This window comes from Balaenoptera ricei, chromosome 21 (assembly GCF_028023285.1).
Source record: "Balaenoptera ricei isolate mBalRic1 chromosome 21, mBalRic1.hap2, whole genome shotgun sequence".
Classification (NCBI taxonomy): domain Eukaryota; kingdom Metazoa; phylum Chordata; class Mammalia; order Artiodactyla; family Balaenopteridae; genus Balaenoptera; species Balaenoptera ricei.
The window spans coordinates 6888347-6914676 of NC_082659.1; the positions used below are offsets into that span (position 1 = coordinate 6888347).

General features: G+C 43.3%; 1 protein-coding gene across 5 annotated transcripts in view; it reads right to left on the bottom strand.

Annotated features, from left to right (window-relative positions):
• MCPH1 (microcephalin 1) overlaps positions 1-26330 on the bottom strand; it is a 297872-nt gene that overhangs the window by 200028 nt on the left and 71514 nt on the right. For 2 of the 5 annotated variants that reach the window (XM_059909402.1, XM_059909406.1), the window contains exon 10: positions 25836-25873. The exons of the other annotated variants lie outside the window; for them this stretch is intronic. In XM_059909402.1, coding sequence (XP_059765385.1) covers positions 25836-25873 — 38 coding nt within the window. The remainder of the gene's footprint in view (positions 1-25835; positions 25874-26330) is intronic. 5 annotated transcript variants of the gene reach the window in all.

Genomic DNA, 26330 nt, shown 5'->3' on the forward strand with positions numbered 1-26330 from the left:
CTTTATTTCTATCATTAGCTAATGTTTTTAGGAGAAGTTCTCCACATACATGTTTGGAAATCCTTCTCACACTTTGGAAGAGTAAAATGTCTCATAAACAAGCTTTCATCATCATCGTTAGAACCCACACATTTTTAAATAATCAAAACAATGTTTTCATTTTTAATTCAACATTTGAGATTCTGCGCTCATCTCTACTCTATGACCAAACTCCTTGAAAAGCTGTATGTTTCTATGTACCAGTAGAATTTTATAACTAAAATAATCAAGCTGAATTACATAACTCACACTGATCCTTTTATCTGCAATTTCCTTCTTTGTTACATTCAGTAAATCCATTTTATTTTTTTTGGCCCTAGAGTTGCTATGTAAAACTCAAGGGTTTTTTTGCTGAATTACCAGGAATGAGGTATAAGTCTTCCTTTTTGGTAGTTCCTAAAGTTCAGAACCATCTATGGGCTATCAGTCTGAAATATTTCCTTTTTTATATATTAAACCTAATACTTATCCAACATGAGACAGCAATGTTTTGTTTCTAAGAAAAAGTGAGCATGATAATGGAATAAAGACAAGAACGGAATACAGAATCTGAATGATCATTCTCAGCACTGGCCCGGATCTTACTTTCAATAGATGCATTTACTTGTTCAACAACTATTTCTTTCTGCTCACTATCCATTCATCTGTGAACAACTTATTGAGAGCCTACCATGAATAAGAGTCCAAGCTGGGTCCTGGAAACCCAAACCCAAACCTAGAAGGGTTTACCCTCTTGCAGGAGGCATGGCAGCAACCAAATGCTGGTTCCTCCAAAGCAGGGCTGTGCAAACCTGTGGTAGGAAGCAAACTAACTCGGGCTAGGAAAACCAAGAAAGGGTCCACAGAGGGGCCGACATTTAAACTGAGTAAAAGCTCATCAGGCAAAGAGATAGACAGTGGGAAGGGGAGAGGGTATTCTGGAAGAGGGAGAATACCATGTGCCAAGCCAGGATTAAAGTAGCTTCTATTTTTTTGGCTGCAGTAGAGGGAGCTTTGGAAGAAGTGCTAAGAAAATAGGGTTGGCTGGCTGCATATGGTAGGGAAGGTATGATAATATACCCTGTCCTACCCCTGTGTGCTGAGGACATCAGTGCAAGCACAACTGTTGGGCAGGAGAATCAGAAGACAAGCCAGGAAAGACAGGACAAACAGCTCCATGGGCACTGGGCCCAAGATGATATAGAGAGACGGAAAGCAATGAGTTGGGTTCTCAGGGACCCTGTTCAATCTTCAATAGATTTGTGTGTAGACAAGCATTTTGTCATTGAAGTCCCTTTTGGTTTCCCCCTGATTTTTACTGTCTAACAAACATTACAAAAAAACAAACAAAACTTACCTTAATAAGTCCAATGAGAGAAGGTATTAGAAAATTGGTAACTCTACACTGAAATCATGTTTGTACACACAGAAAACATGGTTAATGGGTGGTTAAAATAACCCATTGAAGTAACAGTGTTTACTTTACTCTTATCAGTCGATGTATATTATCATTTACAGAAGACACACTAGTTCCCTACAAACTCATGTGATTAGCCCAGGAAGTAAATTGTGGAAAGTTTCAAAATCAGGTTCACTTCAAGACATGAGGCATGTGGAAGACTAGTATAGTGAGAAACACAATGTAGTAGTGAGAGAGTCCAGGGAACCAGTCTTAAAAATGGCTGTGGCATTTGAGTTCAAATGTAAGCCACATTAAAATATCAACTGAATTTAAACAATCTCTTGGAGAAAATGTATGTTCTCTGAATTTGTCCACTTCTAAATGTTATAAAAATAAAACCATAAGGCATCTACAGTAGCATTTTGGTAAGTAAATTAATAAATTTAATTTATGTAGGCATCCCAGGAATGAGTACTGTACAGAGATAGCAAAAAAACACTAATTTGATTGTAATGAAATCATCAAATCAGAAATAGAGTGTAAATTTTTTCGCTTTAGTTCTTTCATTAGCTAGACTTATCTTTACCTTACTAGAGTGTTCAAAATAGGGAAAATCTACTCTGCAAGATGGCAGTTAAGGCTGCAAGTGTAGTTAAAAATAAAAGGTTAACCTGAGATATTTATAATAATATACGTGATAGAATGAAAATAATTGAGAAGCTATATAAAGCAAGGAATGGGGTTGCATGAATACAGAGGATCAAATCCCATGTGGATAGCCCTTAAAATGAGGGCTGAGTTATTTCAGCATCCACTGCAAATGAATATGATATTTTTGGCATTGTAAAATTATCACTTGTAAAACTTGGACCTTGTTGATGAATTTAAATAGGACCCATTTTCTTGCCTTATTATTAGATTAATAGTTAATGATGAGACAGCTTTCCATAATGTAAGACTGACTTTGCAACTAATTCCATACCAGGCAAAATGCAAATGGTTTTCTCTCGTTTTATATCCACCTAATCGTTCTCCTTGAACAGGGTGAGGAGAGTAACTAGAGTCAACCCAAGCCAGACAAGGGCTCTGAGAGTAAATGCAAGTCAAGAATAGCATCAAACACAAAGGAGAAAACGAAGCCAACTATGTAAACATAGCAAAGTGAGCATAACTTATTTTCACCATCTCACAAGACTCAGCTAAAATGATGGAGCTAAGAGGAATGGGAAAAGAGCCCACTGCAGATAAAAGCTGATGATGTTTTGAAAGTTGCAAAGTAAATGGATAAATGGTAACTGACTTAGAAGAGCAAAGAAATCTCGAGCTTAAACGTCTAGAGAGGGAGTCAGTAGGAAGCATCCAATTCCCTCCGCAGATTCCCAGAAAGGCCAGGACATTGGGGGTACTAGAAAGCTCTGAAAATGCGGTGTAGAACAGGGTGAAAAGGAGAAATCTCCTACCTCCACCCTCCTGCGCACCCTCCTCTGGAATAAGACAAAAGTAAAGTCAGACAGGCTTTTCTGGGAGCAGTGGTGAGAAGTAGCAGGGGAAACTTCTCCAGCACAGCCCTCACCCCGAGACACGAGCACAGAACCCCATGGCAGGACAAGGGCCTTTCTTTTCTGGAGAAACAAATCAGCCCAGGGAAAAAAGACCTACAGATACTGACACGTGGACCCCCCTCTATCAAATACCTCCATCATATCAGATGATCTATACACTCAGATAAACAGAATTTCAATCAGCTTTTCAGTCCTCAATATTAAACATAACTTTCTACCCATTTGATAAAAGCCTCTAGCATGCAAACAGAGACCAGACCAAACAAAAAGGGGATTCCTGGGATCACAGTGATGGGAAGTCCCAGGATAACAGCTGCTCTGTAGACCTAGGGAGAACCAGTCTCACAGGGAGCAGAGCAACAAAGGGGTTCATGGGTGGTGTCTCCAAGAGAAATAAATGGGATTGGAAGATTATTTAATGTGTAGACAGTTTTGGAGAAAAACTACAACGCTTTTTAGAAATTCTTGTGGTGAGTTAGTGATAGGTACATAGAAAACTAAGCAATGAAAATGATTGTCAATGATTAGCTCAACAAAAACAAACAAAAATGGGGCTTCCCTGGTGGCACAGTGGTTGAGAATCTGCCTGCCAATGCAGGGGACACAGGTTCGAGCCCTAGTCTGGGAAGATCCCACATGCCACGGAGCAACTAGGCCCGTGAGCCACAATTACTGAGCCTGCGCGTCTGGAGCCTGTGCTCCACAACAAGAGAGGCCGCGATAGTGAGAGGCCCGCGCACCGCGATGAAGAGTGGCCCCCACTTGCCGCAACTAGAGAAAGCCCTCGCACAGAAAACGAAGACCCAACACAGCCATAAATAAATAAATAAATAAATCCCATTTAAAAAAAACCAAAACAAAACAAACAAAAAACAAACAAAAATGACCAGAAATGGAATAGAATCATAGTACACTCTATGGCTCAGCTCAAACAGCATTCACATAGTCATCCATGTGTGCATGTAAATGTGAACAAGTATGTCTTTATATGCATATATAACATGTTAAACAAAAATCAGAACCATACTGGCTAGATGGGGAGGGGACGTGTATGTCACAGTGAAAGCTATACAGTCATATTTTAATCTTCCATAGAAGGAAGCCTATAGATAACGTCTAAAAGTGATAATTAAAAAAAAAAAAAGCAGAAAAAGCATTTTATTTAGAAATATGTAAATTAAATATCGGAAGGATATTGTAGGGGTGAGAATCTGGGCTGGGAAACAGCAGGGCAGAGAGTGCCATTTCTATAAGAGGCCTCATAAATTACACTTGATTCTGAAAACATTTTGTTTTGGGTAATTTTACCCTCACGAAAGAGTTGCCACAACAGTACAGAGAGTTCTCATTTACTGGTCACCTAGATTCCTCTATCGTGTGAGTCTCCAACCTTCTCTTTCAAAAGTGCTTTGCACCTAGAACCAGTTGTCAATATCTACAAAAACATCTTGCTGGGCTTGTAACTGGAACTGAGTCGATTCTAGAGTTCAAAATGGGGAGAACTGACAGCTTTAAAAAATACCGAGTTTCCCAATTCATGAACATAGTATCTCTCTCCTTTTATTTAGGTCTTTTAAAATTTCTTTCTCAAGAATTTTATAGTTTTCAGCATACAAATCCTGCAAATATTCTGTCAGACCTAAAGTTAAATATTTCAGCTTCTGGGGTTGCTAATATAAATGGCATTTAAAAAAAATTAGAATTCCAGGTGTTCATTGCCAGTACACAGAAATACAACCAAATTTTGTATATTGACCTTGTATCCTGTAACCTTGCTTAACTCAACTTACTAGCTGTAGGAGCTTTTCTGTAGACTTGTTGATATTTTCTAGGTAGACAATCATGTCTTATGTAAACAGACAGTTTTATTTCTTCCCTTCCCAATCTGTGTGTATATTTTTTTCTTACCTTATTGCACTGGCTAGAACTTCCAATACAATGCAGAAGAGGAGCAGTGAGAGCATTAAAGTTGCTTGGACAACTTTGTGAGGCAGATTAATTTGGTTTACTATAATAGCATAAACCCAAATTGCTCTTGTTTATAAATTAATGTGTCTATGTAAAGCACAAGGAGTTTTTTTGTTTGTTTGTTTAAGTAAAAAATGGTCTATTGTTATTTGGTACTGGTGCTGGCTAACTGTCACAAGCTTTTATTAGGTTCTTCAACTCTCTATTCCTCATAGAATAATTAGAACATTCTGAAGGATCAAAAGAACTAAATGCCACTTTCTGGATCAGAACCAAATTAATTTTTTTCTTTAACATTCATTTTCATTTCTCAATATTTTGAGAAATTTTCCCAAGAAATTTTCTTCAGCTGTCTTAAAAATTAATTTATTCACAGAGCATTTAATAAGCAAAAACACTAAACAAGGTACCCTTAATTTTTGGTTTCTCAAAAAAAAAATTAAAGAGAGGGAAAATAACAGTTATTTCCATGTACAAGTGATGTGAGAAGGATGAGCAGAAAGTAACCTGTAAGAGGGATATTAGGTTGCACTTGAAAAACTGAATGATGATGATTCACTGCTGGTGTCGATAATTACAACTTCAATAGGAAGCTGATTTAACTTACTTGAGAGTATTACTAATCGTGTTGAAACCATTTATTAACATTCACAATGTCTTACTGTAATTGTAATATTGTTTATTCCAAGTTTCTAAATAGCCAGGGTAACCAATCATTATTTTTGGACTTCTCTCCAGACCATACTACCTACCATATATAATTGTTAAATTCAACTGCAGTTTTGGTACTAAGAATACCAGTGAGAACATAGCAGCTAAAGAAAAAAATGGGGGGGGGGCTTCTTTGTGGGAAAAGTCAATAATATTCTTTGCATACAGAAGACTTCATATTGTATAAAATGCCAACTGAGCGATTAAAATTCAAATCTGGTGGTTAGAAACTTGTGCCACAGATTTAACCAATGGGAATCCTGTTAATTTCAAACAGGTCGAAAGTACACGTTATTTTCTCCTTTACTCATTGAAAAGAGATTGGGCTTGTCTTCATCACCCTATGCCCTTCCACCCTTCCCCACACCAACTGGGGTAAAAAACTTGGTTGTGAGAGTCTGTGGAGGTATAGAAACATATATTCAGCATTTGCAAATTTCTTCTTTCCTATCCAAGAGTAACAAAAACGGTCCTCACTAATTTTTTTGCTATTTTTAGCTAACAACAGAATTATAAAAATTAAATTATATTTTTCCTGTCAGATCTCATAGACTCTTTGCCTCAGTTATGAGAGTAATTGATTCTCTCAAACAACAAAACTTTAAGAGAATCTGCTACTTAGGTCCATTGTTTCGACTTTTTCTAGAGGGAGAATAGCAATCTTTGTGTTTCTTCCACAAACAGATGGTATAATGTACTGGTTAAGAACACAGAACCCAGGCCACTGGGTTAAAGCAATGTCCATCTCTTCACAGTTTTGTGACAAGAAGCAAGTCAGTTAACCTTTCTGTCACACGAAAACATTATACATCATCATAGATTACAAAAATATCTGTGTAGTTAATGAAATTGCTGTGGCAATAAAGTTGTTTCTAGGTTAAGCTTCAGGAGAAAAAATTGGGGCTATCAATAGCATAACTTTTAATAACCATATAATAGGGTGCTTAAGTCCTGAACACTTTGGAGCCAGAAAGCAGAGGAGGTCTAGTCTCCCAGAAGGACCAACGTGAACTGGCAAAGTTTCAAGGTAACGATGTTATGTTTGTTCCAAAATAAGTATTTCCAACACTTCTCAGAACACCAAGAAATGCTTTCTATAATGCCATCAAGTCATTTTAAAAATACAAACCTAAGTAGTCTCCCTCAATGAGGCAATTTTCCATGTGATTTTTAAAATTCAGGTGAAATTCACATAATACACAAGTAACCCTTTTAAAGTGTACGGCTCAGTGGCATTCAGTTTATTCACCACGTTGTGCAACCACTACCTCCTTCTAGTTTCGAAACTGTTGCGTCAGCCCAGGAATACACCCCGCACCCATTAAGTGATTACTCCTCATCCTCTCCGGTTCAACCCGGTAACTACTAATCGGCCTCTGTCCGAGGATCTTCCCCTTCCAGGCCCATCATAGGAAAGAGACCCCACAGTATGTGATCTTTTGGCTTCTTTCACTTGGCATCGTGCTTTCAAGGTTCACACGCGTTATGATTTGAATGAAGACTAGTGACGGGTGTCAAAAAGTCTTGTCTACTAATATTAGTAAATCAATATCACCTGAGTGCCCACTGGACACTCACTGTCTTCCTCGTCACACAGCTGGCGAGTGGCAAGGGTGGCAGCAAAATTCACTCTCTTAGCCGTTAACCTTTTAAAAACACACAAGGTGGTGCGCAGTCCCAGAATGAGTACATCAAAGTGTAAGGCAGCAAAAATCAAAATATCCCCTAGGCTATCTCTGGAAGTAGATGCCAGAAAGTCTGTGGGCTACGAATGGAGGAAAGCTGAATTCAAATCCAAAATCCACCATGTTCAAGCGCTGTGATCGTGAGCAATTTATCAGAACTGTTCAAGTCTCGGTTTCCACAAAGGACTGTTATACTGACAAGCTGAGCGTAGGTAAGTCTCCTGACAAGACGGCCCCACCTCTTTAACTTTTCTACGTGACTAGCATCTTCTGGAAGCAGCACCATCTCCACCGTCAGACACGCTCACTGGGCGCCAGCCCCTCCCTACGTGGTCCTGGGACCAGCAGCACCTGGGAGCTGTGAGCAGATGAAGAACCCGAGACCCACCGAATCAGAATCTGCATTTTAATAAGAACCCCAAGTGATTCACATGTTACTAAGGTTTAAAAAGCACTGCTCCAGCTGTCTCAGAAAAGGGGGTGGGAGGAGCACAGAAGGAAACCCAGAACTTAACACAGTGTATTTAACCAAGACGGAAAAAATAAGCAATAAAGTACTAAAAATAAGTAGTTAAGAATTCTTCTCTCTTTTTAAGAGATATTAACTGACAGAGACTAAATACCAGATGGTAAGAGGAAAGAGAAGCTACATGTTGATATGTACCTTCCTACAAACAAGTTTGGCTATATCATATGCAGGCATTCAAGTTAGATTTATTCCGCTTATATTTTACCCCATCTTTTCAGGCTGCAAAAATGAAAAACGGATTATTCTTGGATTTCAGAGCTTCACTGCTCATGATTAGCCACTTTTTACATATTGCTAAGTAGAGAGCAGGGTGACCCAGAATTTTACCAGTGTAGTTAAATGTGAAGTCCAAACATCTTTATAAATAACACAAGCTCCACTTTTCTTATCAAAACGAAAACAAAGAAATAAATATAACACATTCCAATGTAACTAAAATAAATAGCAGAAACATCACTTCGCCGTATGAAAACAGAGTAGAAATTATTATTACCATCCCTGACAATAAACCAAATATTATGGCTACTAACAGCAATCTCTGTTTTTTGTTCTTTATGTGAATTTGAGTTCTAGAGATTTTTTTCTTAAATGAGCATCAGGTCATCTTATTTTCATGAATTTTAATGAGAAACACATGAACTACATGGACATTTCTGTAATTTATAATGATGTACAGTATTTTTAAACGACATTTTTAGCTCATCAGAGGCAAGAATAAATTCCAAGATTTTTAAAAGAAATAACAGTAGGTTTAGTCATCCATCAACTCACACATTGATTCAACTAGAAAGTGCTGTGTTCCACGTCCCATCCTGAGTCCTGGGCCACATAAGTAAAGACAGGCACAGCCTCTGCCCTCAAAGAGCTTGTAATCACTAAATAAATAACCAGGGTCTGCTAAAAAGGGGCTGCTTTAATGTTTCAAACCGTCTCTGTTTCGCCCCAGTCCCTTGGGCTAAGAAGGGGTATGGCTGTCTCTATGCGAGGTTTTCTTTTTGTTTTGTTTTTGGGGTTTTTTTGTTTTTTGTTCTACGTGAGTTTTACTACCAAAAATACTGTCCACAGTTTAACCGTTGAAATAAGTGTTCTACTTCGATAGGCATCCACAGAATATTAGAAATGCCTAAAAGGAAAAAAGTCCTGTGCATAGTATTAATGCTTGTATACTAGTCTTTCTTGGTTTGCTGTCATCCAACGAAACCAAAATAAAAAAGAGTTATAGGAAACAAAGTTCAGTGGAGATGTGCTTCCCTATTCACTGAAGGACCCTCTCCAATGGTGTGCGATATGGCACATAGCAGGCAGCCTGCAAGGAAGGCAGGATGGACCACGTGAAGGACGGAAGCACTTCATTCTGCCCCAGCGTCACGAGAGCCCACAACCAGAGATCACACAACTGCATTTATGTGTCAAGGCTAATGTCTCAAGTCTGTGAACTCCCTGAGAACCACCAGTGTTTGATAAATTATTAGGTTATGCAGAACTTTAATATTCAAGCACAGGATATTTGTTCTTGCAAAAGAACAAGGACCAATTTAAAAGAACTAAGAAGTAGGTCTATCAGGCATCTAAGGCAAGCTGCTATTTCAGTTGACAAAATCACTTTTTTTCTTTTTTTAAAAAATAACTATTTTATTTATTTATTTTTGACTGCATTGGGTCTTCGTTGCTGCACGCGGACTTTCTCCAGTTGTGGTGAGTGGGGGCTACTCTTCATTGAGGTGCGCGGGCTTCTCATCACGGTGGCTTCTCTTGTTGCGGAGCACGGGCTCTAGGCATGCAGGCTTCAGTAGTTGTGGCTCGCGGGCTCAGTAGTTGTGGCTCGCGGACTCGAGCGCAGGCTCAGTAGTTGTGGCTCACGGGCTTAGTTGCTCCACGGCATGTGGGATCTTCCCGGACCAGGGCTCGAACTTTTGTCCCCTGCATTGGCAGGCGGATTCTTAACCACTGCGCCACCAGGGAAGCCCGACAAAATCACTTTCAGTTACGTATTTCTTATTCTCCAGTTAAAAAAAAAGAGCCTAAAAGGTTTTCTGTAGAGAACCTTCCAGGGCAATGAATTTTAGGAGAAACGCATTGTGTGGATCATACATAAAAAGTATCAGGTAGCAAAATGTTGTCAATTACAGTTTTTGAAAAACATACAATAGTTTTTTAAAATCCAGTATTTCTTACATCCTCTCTCTTCAAAAACCTAATATTTCCACTAAAGTCCAATTCACAGAGGGTACTTGTGCAGGGATGAACAGAGCTCAAGTATGATGTTCTGTGGCAATCTATTCTAACTCAGGAATAGAGCTTAGAAACCTAAAAGAATGCACAGTTAACAATGTCCCCAAGGTCACCGACAGATAATCTCAGTGATGGAGAGCTGACCCTAATTTTCGAAAAGTTCCACAGAATGAAATCATGGTTGCATTTTCTGATGAGAACCTGAAGGTAAGATATTCTGTGCTGCTGTTTAAGGAGAGCACTGCTTCACTGGGATGCCAGAAACACAGGTGAAAGTTCAGGAATTCAACTCAAAGTTGCAAAGGTTAAATAATAAATATGTACCTTTAGGTATAACTGAAGTTTTTTCTAAAAATGAACTTTGAATTTGTGATCCCATTCCACATGGACTAAGTTGAGGTCCTAGAATTCTCAAGCATAAAGCGAGGAAGAGATAATCTGAGGTTAAGAAAAGGTAAGAACTGGCATCTCTACTTAGCTGCCCCTAGTTAAACAAAACAAAACAGAAGCAGTGAGACCCCGGAAGGCCGTATTTTGAAAAGCAACAAGCCCCGCACAAGGGGAATCACTGGGTTTTCTCATGTGTAGCCTCGTGCGTTTACAGTGTTTGCCAAATACGGTAACTTCTGCTTTAACATACACAACCTTAATCTAGTATTTTTTTTTTCCCCTGCTAAAGCCAATAGATTCAGGTGCTTCACCAGACCAATTCCAATTCATCATAACAAAACCAAATTGTCAGGCCCCAGGAATGCTGTCTTTCAATGTGCCACGCTACGAGACTTGAGTCACATTTCATGCTGCCCCGTCCAGACACCAGGAGGTGCAGAGACAGTTCTACACTCACTGTTTCCACTTCTTTTCTTACTGTTAACTCTTCAGCCCTCCTTATCATTAAGCCTGATGCTTCCAAGGTCTCTGACCACATCCATCTGGTCAAACCTAATGGTCATTTCTCTGTCCTTACCCTCTTGGCCTTTCAGTGGAATTTGGCACCGCTGAACACGCTCTGCTTTCTGAGACGGCTCCCATTTTGCCTGAGAATCAGTCCTCCTGGTGGTCCACCTCTGTCACCACCTGATCCTTCTTGGTTTCGCTTGCTGGCTCTTCTTCCTTCTCCCCAACTTCTACAGGTTGGCACAGCCCAGGGCCCAGTCCTAAGCTCACTTCCCTCCTCACTCCCCAGGTACCACAGTTTAAATACCACCTATGTGCTAATGGTTCCCAATTGGATATTTACAGCCCTAACCCTGAATAAACAAACAAATAAATACTGAATTACAGAAAATATAATTTGATATTTATATTTTATACAATTTGATGTGATATCTCTATGTGGTTGTTTAATAGAAATCGCAAACCTAATATGTATAACCCAGAATTTTTTTATCGTACCCCAAACCCTGCAAACATTTTTCTCCCCCAGTATTCTCCATCTCAGTAACTGGTACCGCTGCCTACCCTACAGAATTCTCAATCATTTACAGCTGCTCAAGTAAAACATTTAGGCAGGAGGCACCTTGACTTCTCTATTTCCACACACCTATGTTCTCCAACCCTGTCAGATCTTCCTAGAAAGCGCACCAAACTGATCCCGGTCACGGCCATGGTGCTTTCTCACCTGGACGATCGTTAACTGCCTGCTTCAGGTCCCTCTGTTCTTGCCTCCCTGCAATCCATTCTTTACACGAAGCCAGAGAGAAAAAAGCCGGCCGCCCTCTTGTTAAAATACCCCGGTGGCTTCCCAAGCTCCTGGCCATGACCTACGAAGCCAAAGACCTGTCCTCTGCGTCCTAACTAAGCGCCCCGGGCTGTGTCTCCTGCAGTCTCAGCCGTGGGACCTATCCAGCACCTCTGCACAGCAGAAGAACCAATTATCGATGTGAAGCTACGAATTCCAAAATGACGGTGGAACTTCACTCATAACACAGTCAACGGCTGTGGTCCAGGACTTCACAGCCTCCTCCCCCTAAAGATGACTTTCACCCCTTAAACTCCAGCACGGGTCACTCCAAGGTGACACCCACAGTCCTGTTCACACAACTTTCCAAGGGTTCTCGAGAAGGGCAACACCCAAGCCCCGGACTTTCTAGGCGAATCACTTTTTCCTATCTGTCCTCAGTGGTGAGGCTATGCAGCTGGGAGAGCACAGCACCTCCAGGGTGGAGAGAGTACCCCAGGTCTGGCTGGGACGACAGGATGGCAGAGCTGGTGCAGGATCCCTACAGATCCACTACTTCCCGTGGCCCCAGGGTGTGCAGAGAAGGACCCTGGGCACCTTCCAGGATCCACTGCAAGTGAAAGGAGCAGAGGGCGGCAGGCTCTGTGTCTGTCCACAAACAGAATCCATTATTTTAATGAGGAAAACTTTTAAATTAGGTATACTTTGAGATGACTGTTTATAGCCAGTGCCTAGGGTAATACCTTTATCAAGACTGTTTCAAAGATTCACATCCAAGTCAGGTGAGCTATTTTTCCTAGTGTCTCCACCACTAAACAGAACAATGTTTATTATCTCACAGGGTCCCGGAGACAGTGGATGGGAAAACGTTTTTTAAAGTATAAGTACTTCATCGAGGTATAATCTGCGGCAGAGTGAAAATAACTTGAATTAAGCCAATGAAGATTCAAAGACCCAAGCTGGAGATCTTATGTCATCAACGCCCAGCATGTGGTTGCAGCCAATAAATGTTTGCTGGAGAACTTAAGAAAACAGCTCACAAACCCTGGTGACAAGTGTGGTGTATAAAGTACATTCTGTCTAAAAATTATTCAAAGTTAATACGCCAACCTAAGGTTTAAAAAACAAAAAGAGTAAGAGAGAAAATAGTTTCAAGACGATTCCTTTTGAACAGTCCCGGGAAGGCAGGGATGTACCAGAACACCAGTGAAAACCCCAGATTCCAGTCTGGTTCTACCACTGGCTGTAATTTTAGAAGGGTGACTAAGCAGTCTTCAGAGCAACACGACAGGCATGGGCTGCAGGAACTATGTTTCATTCTAATTCGGTTGTTTTATTCCGTGCTCACGCCAATAACGTACAATACGTCTTATCAAACTCATTGCCTACTGAGTTCAGTGTGAGAAAGCCAAAACTGAATCACATTATTTCAAGACAATTGACCCACTATGACATCATTTTTTGATTTATGAAACACTTGATTATAAAGTGTTTTTCTGTTCTTCTGTTGAGTTCACTGCCTTGAAATGTGGCTGCAGAACTGATTTAGCTTCTAAGCCCTGGATTTGCATTTACAGGTGATTTAGCTCTAAGACCCTCTATCAAGCCTTATTCAAAAGCAGTCAGAATCAACACTTTTAGACCTGAACATAGAGGCTGAGTCACTCCTCTGCGTGTCTCTGAAAGGGGTACAGAGCTACATGTACTGGGAGCAGAGGGGAGAAGAGGTGACAGGGCCCCTCCCCTCCCTGGACAGAGGTGGCAAGTAGGCAGAGCGGAATCACAGGTGAGTCAGGAGGAGTGTGGCAGACACCAAACAAGTGAAAGTGAGGCAATTCTGCTAAAGAATTCGAAGAGCCCACGCTTGAACAAAAACTAACAAACACACTTCAGTCTAAAGGGACACTTTGGTCAAACCGATTTCTCTGTTTTTCTGTTGTGTTACTTCCTGTCTCCTGTGAACAGGACATAGGCCTAATTTCTGTTTCTGATAGACAACTCAGTCACGAAGCAGGAAAAGCACAAGTTATTCTCTTTGCTGAAAACAGCAGAGTTAACAATGGAAGTGGGAACCGTAAACAAGCAGAAATCGCCAACAGAGTTTTCACTCACACACACACACACACACACCAGATTAAGTAAAAATTCAAACTGAACTGTGTTATAAAATCACCATGATTTTTTGGCTATGACTAACTGGACCACATACAACTGTCTAATTTTGAAGAGCTGCTAGAATTCTCCTTCACAAAAAATTTCCAGAGAATACCACACAAACCCTGGAATAAAAGCATTCCCAGCAATGCTTTTCTTGGAGGCAAGTCCATGGCGCTCGCCAAGAGGAGTATTTTAAGAACCCCCCAAACTGCACTGGGGACAAGGAAAAAGGAGGCAGACCACAGGGCGAGAGTCACTCCTTTTGCACAAAGGCAACATGACCCTTCAAGTAAGTGTGTGGAGTCTTCAAACTTTGACCCTAAAAGAAGCTGCCGCCTGTGAAGCTCCTGTCCAAAGTCGTGAACAAGTTGCAGATGAGTTTTAAACTGTGCACTAAGCTTTAGAAACTAGCTGGTGTGGCTTTGTAAGCGGCAGGGGCAACTTCTGTCTCTCAAAAGAGTTTATCATGTTCGTCCGATTGATTTTGTTTAGAAAATTAATGGAGGAGGCCATTCAAGAAGCAGCGAGGATGTCTGTCTTATTTAAGATGGAGCTGAACAGGGAAAGGGATTCAGTTCATTTCTACGGGTTTTTTTTTAAGGCAATAATCTATATTAGTATCAATGAACACGTCATGCCCGCAAGAGGAAACCTGTGAGTCATCACAATTACATGACCAGGCATTTTTCTTTAAGCCACAGTGCATCCTGTGCTTTTTGATTTCCCAGGGGTTGGTGCTTTTCACAAATAGTGAGTGTTTGGGCATCGTTGGTAAGCTGTTTTCATAGAGAAACACAAATCCCAAAACTATCCTTAAACTCTGAGAGCTCTCACTTGGAGTACTAGGACTCTGATGGTTCTGGAGAAGCTTAAAATAACAATATATGAAAATCAGTACCACGGTGGCTTTAGGAGAAGTGGTGTCTCAAATACACTGAAATCCGCAGGATCAGGAAAGAGTCTGTTCTTGGGTCCCCCAAAGGCCAGACGCAGATGCTCCTCCCTTTGTCCACCCAGACCACCCCTGTTCCAGCCTTCTCTCACAACCCCTTCCTCGATAAAGGGGCCCCGGAGCCTCTTCTCCTGTGAGCGCCGACAGCGTTTACAAGCTTTTGTGGATGTTCCCCAGGACCAGCCGTGGAACGGACGGGTCCACGGCCAAGGGCTCACTGGTCCAGAGCAAGTGTCTTTTGTCAATTTTAGGGTCAATACGTTCTTTCCGTATATAAGACCACGGGAACAGGATGTAAGAAGTGATTTTTACAGCTCTTGCAGGGGATGAATAAGTTACTTCTGTTGTAAGGCTAACATATGTTAGGTTCTTACTTTTTGCCAGTCACCGTGAGGCGCACCACACACCTTTAACTCTTAGCTTTCACACAATCCTGTGAAGGACATCCTGTTGCTAGGTCCGTCTCCCAGATGAGGAGCTGCAGCTCAGTGAGATGCAGCGTCTTACCTAAGGCTGCCCTGCGGGAAGGTTCCCGCCACCCAGCAGAGTCTATTCCCGTTTTATGTGGGGATGGATTAACTTTAAATCCCCAAATCCCGGGGCAGCCAGGTGGCTCACCATTTAACTGTCCCGTACTGAATTATTTTTTTTTTATTGCAACCGATAAAACATTGGAGGCCTGGACATTGTGTTATAGTTCTATGGGCCTTCCTCTATTTCAAAATAAGGTAAACGCACTGCCGATTTATACGTGGAAAATGATGACGACATAATGGAAATATATGGGAACCTCCACACAGAGCAAGCACGTATGGATTTACATTTGTGTGCGGATGTGTGTTTTCAATGCAATCATTTAAGGGCCTTGTCATCCCATTCTTTCTCTCTGAACAGCTACCTGCTGATTCCTGTCTTCTTAGTAGAAGGCACTGGATGTATGAGATACCAGACAAAACATAGGACCTGTCGGAAGTTGGATCTTACAGAAGAACCAGTGGCTTAATTAGTGCCTTAGCAAGGGCAAAATACTCTTAGATTTTGAGGCAGCTGCTTTGCCACTGTTTGAAATCACTATACTGGTAAGTAAAATGTGTTGTTTAAAATTACCACTTGAATGCTTTCCTGCACTAGTGTTAAAACCCCGAGGAAGGCTCCGGGCTCAGCTCTATGACAGCCCCACCCCAGTCCTGCCCTTGCTCCTGTCCTGGGGGGTCCACACCCCACCCTCCCCCGTGGGTCAGCCTCGCTCTGGGCCAGCACCGCCGGTGAGCACCGCGTCAGGAAGGACATGAACAGACTGGGGACGGTTGGAGGCCCGGGGCAACCTACTCTATTCTTTCTGTAAGCGTTTCCTTTTTAATTTTTCTCAATGTGCTCTGTTTCTGAACGGTCTGTCTCCTTATTTACAAGGACCTAAGCCCATTCTGAGGACTAGGAATTTTACATGAAGGCGTGGGCAGGGTCCCTGCTGGGGGGGGCCTCTGAGGGAGAACGTGGTCCAGGCCTCCCTCCTGGAGCTGCCAGGAATCTCGGGCTCCTTGGCTTGCAGACGCGTCACTCCAAGCTCTACTCTTCACATGTCTTCCTCCTTCTGTGTCTTCCTAAACTTTTAGAAAGCCTGCCCTTACAGAATTCAAATCAATTAAAAGTCATCAGCCGGGGACACAATAAACAGTGTTACATGGCCTTTATAGAATTAATGCATTTGTGCATGTGGGAGAAGGCAGGATAATGGCGCCCACAGCTGTCCACAGGCGGGTCCCCAGGATCTGTGAATGTGTTACCTTCCACGGTGACAGGCACTTTACAGATGTGATGAAGTTATTGACCTCGAGATGGGAGATGCTCTGGTTTATCCAGGTGGGCTCCATGAGACCACAAGGGTCCCAATAAGTGAAAGACGAAAGCAGGAAATCACAGATTTGACTATGGAAGCAGAGGTCATGACCTAATCGCTGGAAGGGGACACGAGCCCAGGGACATGGGTGGCCTACAGAAGCTGGAAAGGGCAGGAAATAACTGTTCTCCTAGAGCCTCCAGAAACCTATTTCAGGTTACTGACCTCTGAAACTGTAAGAAAATAGATTTGTGGGTTTTTTTTTTTTTAGCCTCTGAAAAATTTGTTACAGCAGCCAGAGAAAACTAATACAGTACCATGGATCCTGAAGCAGAAGAAATTATTCAAGGTGATGCTACCTTGTGTTATTTAAGAAAATCGGCCAAGTGGGCTGACTATCTGGCAAGGGTCCCGTGGGTGACACGGGGGGTCCTGGGGCTACCGTCACTTGTGCTCAGCTGCAGGGAGTCAGGGGGGAACAGGGGCAGCCGCTGTGTCAAACTGCAGGGCCACTCATGGCGGATTCGTGGATCCGGTGACGCCTGGCGCCGGGTGGATGGCTCGTTCCTGCGCTGGTGCCTCTCACAGCTCCGTGACGTCTGCCTGGGTGCGTAGGAGGAAAGAGAAGCCTCCACACGCACCCCTCTAAATCATTATGGATCTTTGCTAAGTCATCTTCTTATCAACTGTTATGTGGTCGTCCAAGTCAACAACCCCGGGATTATCCCACTCCTCTGCCCTCGCAACCTGCAGCCCATCCATGAGAAAGCCTTTGACCTCGACCGGCACGAGCGCATCCAGATCAGAGCGCGTCTTGCCACCGCTAGCCCTCCTGCCACCCACTCCGAGCTGCAGTCTCTCCCACTGGAATACTGACCCCAGCAGCTGCCAGCGGGTTCCCTGATGCCATCCTGCTCCCCTGCAGGGAGCTCTCCCCCCAGCAGCCACGTCCTCTGAGAAACACAAGTCAGATCACGTCACTCCCAGGATAGAAACCTTCCCTTGTCTTATCACGACACAAGGAATAGGACACAAGCACTTTACCACCGTTCCCGTCACGATCTGGCTGTCCCATCTCATCTTCTGCTACTTTTTCTCTTGGCGTACCGCAATCCGACCTTCTTGTTATTCCTCAAAGACACCATTCCTGCTTAGGGGTTCTGCCCTGGTATAACGCCTGGGGGCTCTCAGTCGGGGTCTGCAGTGCCAACTTCACAGGACCCATCTGGGAATGCCAACAGCCCAACACCTGGAGGCCCAGGGTGCCGTGGAAATATACAGGAGTCTCTAAGCAGAACCACCCTTTGTCTGGGTAGTTTGTGTTCTTATTTTTGAGTTGTGACAGCTTATATATTCGGATGTAAGTGCTTTGTCAGATGAGATTTGCAAGTATTTTCTCCTGGTCCTTTCATAATATTCTTCACAGGGTAACAATTTTTAATTTTGATGAAGTATAACGTTAATCTTTTCTCTTACACATCATGGTTTTGGTGTTGTATCTAAGAACTTTTCTTGTAAACCAAGGTCATGAAGATTTTTATCCTATGGTTTTGATCATTTTACATTTTAGTCTGTGATCCAGTTTGAGGTAAGTTCTGTGCAGAGCGTAAGGTTATAGGTTAATTTTTTTGTATATAGACGCCCAGTTGCTCCAGCACCATTTGTTGAAAGGACTGTCCTTTCTCCACTGAATGGCCTTTGCCTGTTCATCAAAACCAGTGGCCGTTTGCCTGGGTGTATTTCTGGACTCTCTGTTCCATTATGTCTGACCTTTTGCTGAGACCACATCATCTTGATTATTGACGTGTCAAAGGACACCTTAAGATCAGGTAGTGTTATACCTCCAACTGCTTTTTTTTTCTTTTAAATTTTATTTATTATACAAAAGTCATACACAAGTAATATAGAAAATTTGGAAAATTTTCTATATTAGAAAACTTTCTATATTATTTAGAAAATAATTTTTTCTATATAAAATTTCTAATAAAATTTTCTATATTATTTAGAAAATAATTTTATTTAAAATTTTCTAAATTTTCTATAAAATTTTCTATAATTTTCTATATTAGAAAATTTTCCTCTAAAACAGGAAAACCAAAGAGGAAAATTACAATTACTTTATTCCACCATCCACAGATAACCACTATTGTTAACATTCTGGAATATGTCCTCAGTCTTTTTATCTGTTTTATGTACACAAGTACACACCTATATTTAAAAAAAACAAAATTGAGATTACATAATACTCACTACTTTTATAACCTTTTTTAATGTTCAAAGAGCATTTTTCTTTCTAGTCAAATGTTCTTCTACGTGACTTTTAAGGGCTGTGCAGTACTCCGCCATCTGGCTGGATACACAATAATTTACTTCAGCAATTCCCTATTGAAAATTTTCATTACAGCAGAAAAGAAACGAACCCCCAATCAGTCGCTTTCCTTTTCTTCTCTATTGCAATGCTGGGATGAACATCCTATAAGTACATCTTTAATGATCTCCTTAAGATAAATGATCAAATGTAGAATTATGAAGTCAAAGGCCATGGAAACTTTTAGGATGTTTGCCACTATCACCAAACTGACATCAGGAAGCCTGGACCACTTGGTACCCCATATGCAATGTGTGGGGTGTTATTTTAGTGCTACTTTGCCGATAACTGCGTCTTATTTTTTGTTACGTTTTGCTACGGGAAAAGTGCTCTCCTTTCATTAATTACTAATGAAGCACACATTTCTCTCCATGGTTTTATCCGTTTGGATGTCGGCTATGAATCGGCAGGTATGTCCTTTCATCGCTGGCCCTGCTCCTTGAGGCTGTGTGTATAAACATCACAGGGTGGGGAAGGGGAAGCAGGATGAAGCCAAGGACACCTTCACGTGGCCCCATCTCTGGGCCGAGTGGGAAGACTGGAGACAATCGGAGAGGCAAGCAGATGGCTGGACGCTTGTCCTGGATGGCAGTGGCTGTCACCCTCCTCCTGGGGAGCTCCTGGTCTCTGTGGGCCCCTCTGCAGGACGCCCAGACGGGCCTGTGCCCTCCAGGCCTGGTCCTTCCCTGGCCTTCTGCTTGCCTCTGCGCTCCCAGGCTACTGCTCCTCATTTCTGCCCCGGGACGGGTGAGGATGGCAGAGCCGCACACCCAGGGCTGGAGGGAGACCCCGTGGCCAGTGAAGCGAGGAGGGGGGGAAAGGATGGAAGCGAGGTCCAGGGACAGAGCGACCTCTGCAGTCTGCGAGTGGACCCAGACCGCCCACCCCCTCGACCGCAGTCCCGCACACATCCAGCTTAGCCTGCAGAAGTGTGGGTTCAGTGACCTGCGTGCCCCTAATCTCTCTGTTTCTCATAAATGGAGACTAGGACCCAGCTCCCTACATACCTCCTGCCCCCAAACAGAGCAAACAGCTTCCTGCAGCCCCTGAACTTAGCCACCATCTCAGGCCGGGAGACTGGGCCAAGGCTGAACCACACCAGAGCCCAGGAGTGAGACCGGATCAGGAGCTGGGGGTGGCAGGTTTACACCGCCTGATGCCCCAGAGGGGGTCACATCCCACAGCCCACCTCTCCTGGATGATGGACGGGAGAACTTCCTGCCTGCACAGGTCTGAGCTGAGTCTCACACACTGTTCTGGAAAGTAAAGTGAGGGAAGGAAGAGCAGGGGCCGCTGGAACGCCATGGGGCCTGCAACCTGCTCTGGGGCTGCGCGTGGGGAGCCCATGACCACCTTTGCCTGGTGGGAGGTCAGTGCAGAGACTGAGCTGCCACCGGGGTGGGGAGGGGCCGCAGCTTCTGCGAAAGCTGCTTTGCTCCCACTGCAGCGGGAGGAGCGCCTGGACTCTGAGTCTGCACAGGCGGCTCTGATTCCCTCGGGCAGGCTCAGCTCTGTGACTCCCCACCTCAGGGGGAGAAGCGCAGATGCGGGCGGGTCTGAGGGTCCCACGCAGAGGCGAGTATCCCTGAATCCAGAGTCTGGGCCAGACTCAGGAAATAAATACAGGGAAAGACAAGAGTGGGGGACGACTGCTCAGATGGGACCTTCCTTGTGACCTTCTCCCTGAAGAGGAATTTACTTTAGGGCATCACCTGGAGAGGCCAGTAGGAAAGGATGGGCACAAGGAGCAAGGGTGGAAGGGACACCTGGGTAGAGGGGTAGATGGGGTTTCCTTTGCTCCACTTCGTCCTGCTGTCACACAAAGTCCAGCCAACCTTGCTAGTCGGAGCCTCTCCCCACCCCCGTCCAGCTGGGCTCTCTAGTCTGAAGTTGTTCTCTCTGGCTGGTCAGGCTGGGTGAAGGCTCTCCAAGCGGACAGGGTCCCCTTCCAGAAGGGGTCATCACTCCCAGCTCCGTCACCTTCCAGATGAGGGGAAGCAGCTCCTACTCCTGGAAGCCAGGGGCCGGGGGCGTATGCCTCCAGCTCTGTCCTTCTCTTCCAAAACTGTTTCATCTACTCTGTTCCTTTTTCTCCGTATACACATCTTAGAGTCAGCTTGTCCATATCATCAAAGAATTCTCCCGTGAGTTTGAGTGGGAATGTGTTAAATCTGCAGATCATTTTGGGGAGGAGTGGCATTTTAACCACACCGAGTCTTCCAATCCATGCGCACAGTATGTCTCTCTGTTGTTTTACATCAGCGTTTTGTCGTTTCCAGCACACAGGTCCTGCACATCTTTTTCTGTTAGATTTGTACATAAATACCTCGTTGTTGACCTTGTATTACTGTATCCTTGTTTCCCGACAATTTGCTGAACTCACTTATTAGTTCTGAGAGCTTTTTGGTATAGATTTCTTGCAATTGTCTACATAAACAATCATACTGTCTAAGAACAGAGCTAGTCTCACCTCTTCCCCTCTAACCTAAATGCCTTTTATTTCGTTTTCTTGCCTTATTGCACTTAATCAATTCACTTACGTCATGTGGGCAAGGCTCCTCCCTCAGGGCAGGAAGGCCCAGGCGGGGAGTCTTGTCCGAGCACTGGAATTTTATCAAATAACATGTTTTACTTCCTGCCTTGCTCACAGATAGTGGTTAATCCCACAGAGAGTGGTTAATTCCACATATGGTTACCAGAAGTTAAATGTGCACCTGGCTCCGTTTCCATGTGTGATTAGTGGGAGAACATTGGCAGGACACGAAGCAGAAACACAGGGGGCACCCAGGCAGCGGTCTCCACGCCTGGCAGCAGTAAACGCCGGCCCTCATGCCTGACCTCTCTGCTGGCTCTACATTCCAGGAGAACAGGCTGGGCACAGAATCAAGAACAGCTGCCTGGCCTCATAAAAGATAAAGAACATCTCTCCCTCTGAGACACCAGGGAAGGAAGAGGTGACTGATAAACAGACAGAGACACTGTGAACTGGAGAGAAGGCAAATAGGATATTCATGCACGGAAGCTGGAGTTATTAGTGACATTTCATACAAATAAATGTGGATCGGTACTCAGACATAATTAGGTAAGGTAATCCCCAATTGCCACCTATGCAAATAGGACTTTTGGGGGGAATTTCAGCCTTCTCCACTTCATGACTCTAAGCACTAATGTCCTAAACCTCTTGTACTGGACCGATGCAGGGTTAAATCATGACGAGGGAAAAAGACCACCGCTGTTCTTGAAAATATATCTACAGTTTGCTTGTGTATTATCATTCTACCAGTTTAAATTAACACAGTATTAATATAACACCATGCTTAGGGGAAGGAGAAGGGAGGGTGGGTACTTAGCGGATGCAAAATGGAAACGCAAGTAACAAATGATGCTACCCTCAGACAGCAACGCTTCGGAGTGACCACAGGTTGGGGATCAAAGTAAAAACAGAAAGAGTAACAAACAATTTCAATTTCAAGAATAATGAAAACAATGATTTAAAAAAAAAACCCCAGGGGCTTCCCTGGTGGCGCAGTGGTTGAGAGTCTGCCTGCCAATGCAGGGGACACGGGTTCGAGCCCTGGTCTGGGAAGATCCCACATGCCGCGGAGCAACTAGGCCCGTGAGCCACAACTACTGAGCCTGCGCGTCTGGAGCCTGTGCTCCTCCACAAGAGAGGCCGCGACACTGAGAGGCCCGCGCACCGCGATGAAGAGTGGCCCCCGCTTGCCGCAACTAGAGAAAGCCCTCTCACAGAAACGAAGACCCAACACAGCTAAAAAAAAATAATAAAAATAAATAAATTAAAAGAATTCTTAAAAAAAATTAAAAAATAATAATTAAAAAAAAAACAAACCCAAACCCTACATTTAACGCAGAGAAATAAGGGCAAGTAATGTTAAAGATAGATATGCATAAGATAAAACATATCCAAACAGGATTAAATGAACATGTTTCACCCTAAGTAAATCCATCTGTGAAAACAATCACTGAATTCCTTTGGCTTTTTAAACCATCGTTAACATAGGTCACATTATTTCTTGGTCAAAAACGGAAGAAAGTGCATTTGACTGTGAGAACATGCACTGGACGTTTTCCGTCCAAGTCTGCCCTGATCTTGTGTCTGCCCGCGGCTGCGAGGTCTGTGTCTGGAAAGGCTACCTGCCCGTCCTCCTGGGGACCAGCAGTGGCTGGCGGTGAGGAGCCAGAGGGACCAGAGCAGGAGGAGAGGAAGCGTGATAACACTGATGCAGGGCCACCACTCGGCCTGACCAAAGCCATCGGACGCCCTGTTTCAGGACACTAACCCAGACGCGTGCTTCGCTGACGCAGCGGCTTTCCCACTCGCAGGAGAGAATCCAGCCGCCGCGTGCGAAGAGAACGCACCCGTTCTGGGTGCGGCGGGGCTTCGCGGCGAGCACGTGCGTGGGGCGGCCACACACCTCCCCCGCCAAGGAGAACCCCTTCCGTTTATCCACAACCTGGATGACCACGTTCTGCTTTCTGCCAGATAGGAAGAAAAACCAACGCAATGGATGTGCTTCCCGAGCAGAAACATCGAGGTGATGGCAATGAATTAAAACGTAAAAAACCGGAAGAATTCTGCATCGATGTCGGCTATGGCGCTCATGTCAATTTCTTTGCCGTCGATGACTTGAAATGTGGGGAGATAAAAAATTTCAGATCTCAACTCCAACCATCTATTCTAATGGCTGAGAAAACGGTGGCCCCAACGCTACCAGGGGTTTCCCCATGTGCCCGGGGTGGGGCAGGCCAGCATCCCACAGCAGACCTCCTGACACCTGCCCAGACACCACGGCAGTTATTTACTTCTGTGTCCCGCTTGAACCAATTTGTGCATGGTCAGGACCAAGCTTCTCACTCGTTTTATTTGGAAAATATAACATTTGCTGAGAGTCAAACACATCGCTTTTCTACTAAGAGGGGGAAAAAGGGGTCCTTTTTATTAAGTCATCGGATCAAATCTCAGGGCAAATTTCACAAAGCTCATCAGTGTTTATCTTCTGGTCTGTCATTCCACTAATGCTTTAAGAACCCTTTTTTTCTCTTTAAATAGTCTTCCTCTCTAACTTCCTTCCCAAACAACTCTCCACTTTTCCTCTCCCTCGGTCTCCAGGCAAGCTTTGGAAATCCCCGATGAAACACAAACAATATGTAGGCTTTCTGAGCCACACTATGACGTGAACAGTGAGTTAAGAAATAAACTTCTCTCTTCTCCAAAAATTATACTCCAAAGGGAAGGAGGCAGTTTTGTCCATGCTTGTGCAGACCGTCTCTGACAATCCCCCATCACTTTACAGCATTTCTTATTTTTATCACCAATGAACTTGGGTTTGCCAATCACAAGGACCCGTTTCTCCACTTGTGAAATGAAAGGCTTGACCTCTACCCTGGTGAGAAGTTCTCAGGGATCCCCAGGGTACAGAAGATGGATGGGTCAAGGTCGGGTCCCATCACCCCTTCAACCAGAGGATCTGTGCTTATTGGGGTTGTGGAAAATATTAAATTGGGGGGACAAAAGGCAAAGAAAACAAAAACAAAAACAAAAAGAAGTGAAAACCTCTAACCCAGAGGCTCTTCAGAAACCTCGTTTGTTCCTGCATATCTATGATTTTCTCATTCCAAGTCTGGGAGCTGCTGGCTATTTGTAGATGTGCTAATCAATAACAAGGATCTTTTCAAGACAGGGCTAATCAATATGGCCTCAGAACGTCTAGGTCTTGTTCTTACCTTCAGACAAGAAGTATATGTGGCGCAAGAAAGAATAAAAAAGAGAATATGGCCTAAATGAAGAGTTTGATTTTCAAACCTTCAACTGGGAAAATAACTAGTTATCAGTTTTTTTTTTTTTTTAATTTGGGGCAAAAATATAGACTCTTAAAAATGCTAGACCTGTATTCAATATTCATTTCTGTATTAGACTATTTAGGATGACCAATATATTTCACAAGACATTAACAGAAATTGTGAGTGTGCTCCTTTTTCACTAGATAATGTGGTTTGAACAACCAGTCCTTTTAACTTCATGCCACAGGTGGAAAGGGATCCCACTACAGAAAGTGTTGGAAGCATGCACTCTTTTTGCAGCCTGTTTTTCACTGAGATGCCCCAATGTTTTGATCAATGTCTTAAAGCCCTAAAACCTCTGATAGATATAAAAAACACAATTTTCCCCTTTGAACGAGAATTCAAAAATCTGTTGCGAAGAATATGGCACTGTATTTTTGTTGGATGTTCTATATCGTGCTAAAAGTTTAAGGATGGTGATAAGAGCACGCCAGCAAGCTGTGAACTCTCCCACAAGATGTGCACACAGCTGCTTTAACACAGCGGTAGAAAGCTTACCACCAGAGCGTTTCTTTAAGACCTTTAAGGGAAATGCTTCCACCAGTGAGGCTCCGCTTACGGGGCCTTCATGGGGTGGGGATGGCGGACATGCAGAGCCAATAGGTACGAGACAAGCAAGAGAACAGTAAATACTATAACGCCTCCAAATGCTGTCCAAACCACTCAAGAGGTCTTCAGTGCTAAACTGTTCACAGTCTTTTAACCACCTCTTTTATTTCCAGTGATCTTCTAACTCCAATACTAAGTATCTAGAGTCACAGCAATACAGCACAGAGGTATGAGCCGCCCAAGAGCACAGCAGCACAGTATATGAACGAAAACTCTAAAATTTTATATTGAGGAGAAAGTTATCAAAACAATGAGTACTTACTCAGATGGCATGCTTGTCATGACTAATGTTCTTGTTGGCTAGAGATGTCAAAAGAGAAGGAACAAAAAACAGTCAAAAATATAAAAAATATTTTTCCCACAGAAATAAACTTTAATATGTTTTCTGAAAAGTTACATCACTTAAAAGTAAACATTTAAGCATATATCAAAGGAAAAAAACTTTATATTCCTGGAAAAAAAACAGCCCAAGAGATAGAAACTCAGATACTATCCCCAAACCAACCCAAAATAATCCAGGACATGAGGTGGAAGAGAAAAAAAGTTTCCCTCCTGAAGTTCGTCCTACCAGTTGGCTAGCAGACCTCCCAAAGTGCCAAACTGTGAATAACCTTCCAAGGAAGGAGAGGGTAAGAAAGGCGTTTTTCTTGCAGGCTTAGAAACCATTTTTCCTAAGGCTTCTAGGCAACCATTTTCTTGTCTTGGACACAGGTACACAGTAATGTGTGTACCTGAGTCAAGCAAATTCTTTAACTCC